This window comes from Megascapheus bottae, chromosome 3 (genome assembly GCF_031878675.1).
Source record: "Megascapheus bottae isolate mThoBot1 chromosome 3, mThoBot2.hap1, whole genome shotgun sequence".
NCBI lineage: Eukaryota > Metazoa > Chordata > Mammalia > Rodentia > Geomyidae > Megascapheus > Megascapheus bottae.
The window spans coordinates 85,317,923-85,325,838 of NC_143511.1; the positions used below are offsets into that span (position 1 = coordinate 85,317,923).

A 7,916-nucleotide genomic window follows, 5' to 3' on the forward strand; every position below is an offset into this window, starting at 1 on the left:
CGGTACTAGGCTCTCTGGGGGTGGGCGTGGCCTAGATACCCTCACATCATTGGTCCGTGGGAAAAATGAACCGGAAGGGGGCGTGTCCCGCCCCCCACTGCGAGCTACCAGTGAAGGGCGAAGTCTTGGGGTTGCGCGCGCAGCTCGGGACCCAACCCCGCCCATTCCTGAAGGCGGGGGGGGGGGGGGGGGGGCGGGGGGGGCGGGGGGAATTGTCTTTAAGTGCGCGCGCAGCTTCTCCGGTGGCCGTTTGCTCCGGTCCTCTCTGAGTTCTAGTCACGGGGCGAGCCTGAGAAGCCGCGCTCGCGCCGCTGCCCTGGACGCCCCTGCGCTGCAGACTCCCCCGACCCGGGGGCCGCGGACCCCAGGGCTCAGCAGGTGGGCGAGGAACAGGCAGCCACTTTACCGTTCCTTTCCTGTTTCCTCACACTGTGCTGCCCGCCGTCCAGTCCTGTGGACATACCCCACTTTCCGCAGCGCACCCCCTTCCAAGAGGGCCTCGGGGCGCAGCCGGGTGCCGGACCCCCTCCCAGCCGGGTCCAGCCCCAGTCCAGTTCTTAGCTGCCTGCTCCTCGCGCTCCCCAAGGCACCGGTTCCTGCGCCCCTGCTCACCGGCCCGCCTTTCTCTTTGCGTTCCTCTCCAGGACGGACCCGGGCCTCAACCGAAGCCGCCGAGGGCCCTTCCGGTCCCCGGTGAGTATGCCTGGGTACCCCCGCACCTCCGCCATCCCCCTCGCACCTTCCCAGCCTAAGACCGTTCCCAAATAAATTTACTCTGTAAAACTCCCCTCCTCCGGCCCTGTTTTTTCCAAGTCAAATCCCAGTGCTCACGGGTTTCTCTCCGCACCCAGCCCAGCCTGTTATCCTGCCTGCCCCTGCCCAGGTTGCCCACTCCTTTAGCTTCTAGCAGTTGTCTCCCTTCCTCTGGCTTGCCATCTCTAAAACTCGGCCTCCCGCGTGTCTCACCCTCCATGTGCATTTCGCCATGTAGCCCAGGCTAACTGCAGCCTGCCTTCATGCCCTCAGCCTCCCTAAGCACCGGGATGACAAAGCTGTGCCTTCGTGCCCAGCTCTATTTGCTCCCACTCGACACTAGAGATGCAGGTGCGTGTCAGCCAGCCCCTGCCTTCAAAAAAAGCACCGGGCTAAGGAGAATAAACGTAAAAACCATTCCAGGACTATCTGCACGTAGTTCAATCTTGGGGGTGCAATCAGGGCTCCTTAGAAGTAGTGAGATCAAAAACAAGGCTTGATGAATGAGTGGCAGTGAGCCTGATGACCAAGTGGGCATTTTGATGGAAACTCAATGCCTACTGTCCTTGAATTGTCTGTTATCTCCTGCACCATGGTACTATGCAGATCATGACATACCCTTTCTTGCTAATGAACTTCTGCCTTAAAAAAAAAAAAAAAAGGAAAGGGAGGGGGATTTGCTGGCGCCAGTGACGCATACCTATAATCCTTGCTACTGAGGATGCTGAGATCTGAGAATCATGGCTCAAAGCCATTGTAGGCAGAAAAGCTCCCATGACTTTTTTTTTTGGCCAGTCCTAGGTCTTGAACTCAGGGCTTGGGCACTGTCCCTGAACTTCTTTTGCTCAAGGCTGGTGCTCTTATCACTTGAACCACAGCATTCTTTCTGGCATTTTCTGTTTATGTAGTACTAAGGAATCAAACTCAGGGCTTCGGGCATGCTAGACAAGCACTTACACTGAGTCACATTCCCAGCCCATGTCACTTAGAGCTGCCTGCAGAGTATCTTTGCCTTCCTGTTTACTGAGTTTGAAACTACACTTGCATCCTTGACAGGACCACCAAACAACTCCTCATCTCACTGTAGTCACATTTGCCTCTGGTCCCTCCTGTGAACTCTGCTTCCTTTCTAACAGCACCTCAGGTTGGTTGCTTTTGGTCTTGTTTTCACCATTGGCTCTCAACTTGTCCATTCATATGTGTGCTCTACTCCTGTACTGCCTACTTGAATAAATCAAGTCCTCTGTCTGCAATACTCTTGTAGTTTTTTGTCAAGCTTATGCTTAGTCATCCCATAAAGTCCTGCTTTCTCTGGAAGCCTTAGCCCAGCTTCTGGTTCAGATCCATTACCCTGCCTTCAAAATTAGATACTGTACTTCAAAGTACTTTTCAGACTGAAAATTAATCATGGTCATTTGACAAATACTTATTGTCTACTGTAGACCAAGTACTGTAGTAGATCCTGTTTTATTATCAGTGTACAAAACAAAGTCAGGCTGGAGATGTGGCTTAGAGGTAGAGTGCTAGCTAGCCTTGAGCAAAGACGCTCAGGAACAGTACACAAGCCCTGAAGGTTCAAGCCCTAAGACTGGCAAAACTAAATATTCCATGTTTACTATCATAAGGTGTTTGCCAAGCATTTGTGGCACATACCTATAGTCCCAGCTACTCTGGAGTCTCAGATCCAGAGGATTGCAGTTCAAAGTCAGACCAGGCAAGAAAGTCCATGAGATTTTATCTCTTAATTAACCAGCAAAAAACCAAAAGTGGAGTTGTGGATCAAGTGGTAGAGTGCCATCCTTGAGTGAAAAAAAGCTAAGCCAGATCATGAAGCCCTGAGTTCATATATATATGAGCAACCACTTTGGGCAAACAGGGCTGCCGGGGAAGAACCTTTCTGATGAGGTAACATGGAAGTTGATTTTTTTTTTTTGCCAGCCTGGGGCTTGAACTCGGGGCCTGAGCACTGTCCTTGGACTTTTGTCAAGACTGGAGCTCCACCACTTGAACCACAGCACCACTTTCCAGCTTTTTTTACTTTTTTGTTTGTCAGTTGTGGGACTTGAACTCTGGGCATGGGCACTGCCCCTGAGCTCTTCAGCTCAGAGCTACTGACCTACCCCTTGAGTCACTTCCAGTTTTCTGGTGATTAATTGGAGATAACAGTCTCACGGACTTTTTAGTGCCCGAGCTGGCTTTGAACTGCAATCCTCAGCTCTCACCCTCCTGAGTAGCTAGAATTACAGGCATGAGCCACTTTGCCCAGATTCCAGCTTTTTTTTTTTATGTATGTGGTACCAAGGAATTGAACCCAGATCTTAGTGCATGCTAGGCTAAACTCTCAGTCTAAGTTGATCTTTAAATGTAGAAAGGACATAATTGCTGGGCATTTTTCTCTCTGAGCCTTGACTAAGTGTTTCTGAATGCAGGAGACCAACTAGAAGTGTTGGCCTAGAGCTTTTGTCCGTGCTGGCAGATAGTGCTTACTCACTCCCGCTGGCCTAAGAACAGGAACCATGGATTCCTCCGTCTCTTCTTGTGTCACATGTAGACAGTTCATCCTTCTTCTGGAAGATTAGCTGTGTATTAAATCCTGGCTTTAGTGGCTTTTGGAGGCAGAGAGGGCAAAGGGGAAGTATAGCCTCAGTGAAGAGTTTTGGTATACAGTGAGATTGTAACTCAGTGAAGAACCTCAAAAGGCGACTTGAGGTGAATTATCTGGAGTTGGTTAGGTTGGAGGTCTGGATAAACCTGCTAATTGGGATTGGACTTGGCTGGAAGTGGAAGACAATGCCACCTAAGGGTGGTTTAAACAGCTGTCAAGGATCCTGGCCTCTAGTTTGTCCCAGCCTCCTCAAGGCTTCAGCCTCATCATCCTAAGACTGCTGGTCAGCTCCAGCATTATATCTGCAGCTAGACTGAGAGGTCAGAAAAGGGCATGAACCCCCGTGGAAGGACGTCTCCTAGAGTATCTATCATAGGGAAGCTGAGAAATGTACTGGTATCATCAAGCAGAATGGGAAGTAGCAATTAGGGGACATGATGTAGGCTATAAATTATATTTTGCTGGTTACTTCAGCTAATGACTTTTTCTGCCACTCAGCGGCCATCTCCCAAATCTGGCCAGGCCGATGGGACCAGCGAGGAGTTCCTGAACCTTGATATTCAGAAACTGAAGGACAAGAAGGACATGCTGGACAAGGAGATCTATCAACTAATATCTGAGTCAGTCTTATGGGGTTCTCTAGTATGGTTAAGACAACTTTTGGCCTGGGATGTGACTTCGTGATGGAGCACTGGCCTAGCATGTAGAAGGCCCTAGATTCTATCCCCTACATTACAAAAATGAGAAATAGGCTGGGAATGAGGCTTCAGTGGTAGAGCACTTGCGTAGCATTGGGGCCCTGAGGTCAATCCCTGGTACTCACCTCCATTCTCCCTTTGAGAGTAGAGTAGACTGGCTCTTCCCTAGTTCCTTCTACTCCAGCCACATTGACAAGATTGGAGCTGCACTGAAATGGGCATTTCATCCAGGAAGAAATCTGCCTAGATGACGTGCCCATCTGGAGCCCCTCAGCTGTGGCCAGAGTCTTATAGCACTATTGTGGCTAAAGGCCCTTCCCTTAGTGTACAGGACACATTTGCTGGGGGATGGAGGGTGGGAGGCAGGAAGCCGGGCAGATCGCTTGAGTGTAGTCAGACTCAGGAGGGCAGAGTCTGCTCTGCCACCACTAAACCTCTAGCACCTTGTCTGTATGAGGGGAACTTTTTGGCTAAACCCAGCGCCACATCCCAAGTCAGGATCCTCATCATCTTTCCTAACAATACTGTCCCTCCCTCTCCCTTCCTTCCTCATCCCAGGGGCTACAGTGTGGATGAACTGGACGACCACATCTCCCAGCTCCATGAGTATAATGACATCAAGGATGTAGGGCAGATGCTGCTGGGCAAGCTGGGTGAGTCGGAGTTCCCCCTTCCCTTTAGGGTGTTGCATTTTGTTCTTAGGCCTTCTAACTTGCCACATCTTCCACCCTTCTCAGCTGCCCCATTCTAGCCCCTCTTAGCAGCCTTTGTTCCCCCTGGCCACCTAGCAAGACTGCTGGGCAGCTCCTACTTTAGTCCCAGAATTCTCACCCCAATGACAGGGCCTGCCTTAGAGCAAGTTTCAGCAGGGCTGCCCCATCTGTAAGTCTGAGGATCGAGGGTCCCTGGTTTTCCTGAGCCCTCATAGTGATTGAGATACCATCTGTGCCACAAGTGGCTAACTTACTCAAGAGGTAGCCAATGCCAGGTGACCCTTGGTGAATTAGCCAAGCTTTAGCCAAGGCAGATACATGTACATCAGGAAAGCCCTTCTTGGAAGTAAGGCTTTAAACAAATGCTCTATTTCCTTCAACTGGCCCTAATTTGTGGGCACCATTATGTCCAACACTGAAATGGCACAGCAGCAAGAGCTGGGGCTTTCTGCATAGTTGCTCCATAAATCTTAGCACTTGTTGCTCAAATCCATCCCCATCAGCATCTGTAGCACAGAGCAACTTAATATTCCAGGGCAGGGAGAATCCGTGTTTCTCTGTTCCATTGGAAAATGAATCTCAGAGTAGGAAAAGAAAAAGCAGGAGGGAAGTGTAGATTTGTAAAGGGAGTGATGTGGGGCCCTAGAGGCGTGATAGAGTCCAGCCCAATATTAGGAGTTTTTTGTTTGTTTCTTTGTTTTTCTGGTTGCTGGTCCTGGAGCTTGAGCTCTGGCTTGGGTGCTGTGCTTAGTTTTTGTGCTCAAGACTAGTAGTCTGCCACTTGAGCCACAGCTTCACTTACGGTTTTTGGTAGTTAATTGGAGGTAAAAATCTTCCAGACTTTCTTGCCTGAACCAGCTTTAAACTGAGATTCAGGTCAGCCTTCTCAGTAACTTGGATGACAGGTGCCAGTGACTGGCACCTGGCTGTTAAGAGATTTCTTGGCTGGGAATGTGGCTTTGAGGTAAAGTGCTTGCCTAGCATGCACAAAGTCCTGGGTTTAGTTCCTCAGCATCACATAAACAGAAAAAGGCAAAATGGTAGAGTGCTAGCCTTGAGCAAAAAGAAGCCTAGGGACAGTGCTCAGGCCCTGAGTTCAAGCCCCAGGACACACACACACACACACACACACACACACACACACACACACACTATTCCTGTTAGAATAGCGTATTGCTTCCAGGTCCTGTGAGCTGGAGCTAGTGGCCTATTCTATTTTTGTTTATTTATTGAGTAGTTATTGGACTACTCCTCTGTACCATGCACCCTACAGGGTGCTGGGGATGCTGGCAAAACAGACACTTGAAGGTCCTTTCTCACATGGCTTAGGTTTTAATTTAGATGTAGATAGAATGGCCAATCAGTAGATGAATGCAGTAAATTTATAATATGTTAAGTGCTCTAAAGGAAGCAAAGGGCAGAGATAGGAAGGATGCTCAGATCTGAAGAAGGTAGCAAGTGAGACCAAAATAATTTGAATAGAGGAGGCCTCTAATGACAGTTCAGGAAGGAAAGACGAGACTTTGGAAGAGATGTTCAGGAGAAACAGTGTCACACAGGCTGCAAATAGGCAAGGGCTGGCTCCTGGCCTATGCTAAGGACTTGGGCATCTAGTGTGGAGACAGTTTACATTTCAAGAATGCCTTATTGCTCTGTAGCAAAGGGGAACTGCATCTCATTCAGAAGAACAAGTACTGGTTCAGGGAGAGTCAAGTGCTCCCAGACCAAGTACTGAGCCTCAGTAGCTGGTCTATGCAGGAACACAGGCTTCTGCGTGTAGAGTGACAGAGCCATGGCTCACAGAGGCCTGGAAGGAGGATCAGGGTGGGCACCTCTGCCAGCTGGGTGAGGTGTGAGTGTAGGCACTGACTAGAAGCCAGAAGGCTGGTCCTAGGGGGTCAGATAGCAGTGCTGCTCCAGGGTATTGGTCTCTCTCTTTCCCTGCACTGGACAATCTTCTTCTGTCCTTCCTTTCAGCCATGATCCGAGGTGTCACCACCAAAGAGTTATATCCAGAATTTGATCTGGACATGAGTGACTGAGCAATGGCTCCCAGCCTCTTGTCCTCAGCCTCCTGAGACAGCAGATGTGGACAGGAAAAGCAATCAGAGCCCAGCCAGTGTGCATGCAAGGTATCCAGAGAAAATGCAGATTCTGTACTAACCACCTTGGGGTGGTGGATAGTCCTAATTCCAAGGTTCCTGGAGGGTCTTGCTGCTTCTTTTTTCTGGACATGTGCATGCATTTCTTCCAGTTTAAAAATATTTTTCAAGTACAAAGGCTTGAAATCTGGTCCTCTGCTCCTACTTTGATTTTTTATTCATGGCAAGTACTCTACCATTTGAACCATACCTCCAGTTCAGACTTTTTGCTGGATAATTAGAGATAAGACTCTTTTGTATTTGTCTGTCTGAGCTGGCTTTGGACTGTGTTCTTTATATAACATTTCTTAATAAACATGTGCAATCTTGGTATGAATCTCTGTTCTGACTTCCTCACCATACAGCTCCAGTCATACCTGGGAAACTGCCTGCATGTAACCATAACAGCCTTACATCTCAGACACTGTGTTAAGTGCCTTAGATCCACTATCTCATTTTTTCTTATTTTTGGCAGTACTAGGGTTGAACTCAAGTACTTAGGCAGGTACTCTTATCACTTCGGTCATGCCCTCAGTCCAGAGAAGGTTTTGTTCTCAATTACAAACATTAGAGGGAACTAGAAGAATCTAGATTTTGCAACTATCTTCAGTGGCTAATGCTTGTAATCCTAGTTATTCAGGAGGCTTAGATATGAGAATCAGGGTTCAAAGCCAACCCAGGCACTAAAGTCCAAGAGACTCTTATCTCCAATTAACCACCAGAAGATCAGAAGAAGTGATGCTGTAGCTCAGGTGGTAGAGTACTAGCCTTGAGCTGAAGAGCTCAGGGACAGAGCCCAAGCCCAGAGTTCAAGCACCATGACCAACCAAAAAAAAAAAATTTTTTTTTTGGATTTTGTACATGTCAGTGATAAAAGCCTGTAAACTGAGCAGAGCTGTGATCTAGTAACATTGCTTTTCCTCAGAAGGGTGATTTTCCTCTCTGCCATCATCCTATTTTTTTTAACCAAAGATAAAAGAAAACCAATTAGTTTTCAAAAAGTAAA

At 48.5% G+C, this 7,916-nt stretch overlaps 1 protein-coding gene across 1 annotated transcript; it reads left to right on the forward strand.

The window, feature by feature from the left end:
* Positions 1-65: 65 nt before the first annotated feature.
* On the forward strand, positions 66-7,247 carry Swi5 (SWI5 homologous recombination repair protein). Its single transcript, XM_090329393.1, has 6 exons — positions 66-84; positions 144-378; positions 645-693; positions 3,857-3,978; positions 4,615-4,709; positions 6,747-7,247. Exons 1-6 carry the CDS (start codon positions 66-68, stop codon positions 6,809-6,811), a joined length of 585 nt encoding a protein of 194 aa, XP_090185519.1. The 3' UTR covers positions 6,812-7,247.
* Positions 7,248-7,916: the final 669 nt, after the last annotated feature.

What these genes read in the sequence shown, in the direction of transcription:
- Swi5 (XM_090329393.1), top strand. An exon ending in CGGACCCCAGGGCTCAGCAG is followed by an intron (nt 379 to 644) that starts GTGGGCGAGGAA and finishes GTTCCTCTCCAG; the next exon opens with GACGGACCCGGGCCTCAACC. An exon ending in GATGCTGCTGGGCAAGCTGG is followed by an intron (nt 4,710 to 6,746) that starts GTGAGTCGGAGT and finishes CCTTCCTTTCAG; the next exon opens with CCATGATCCGAGGTGTCACC.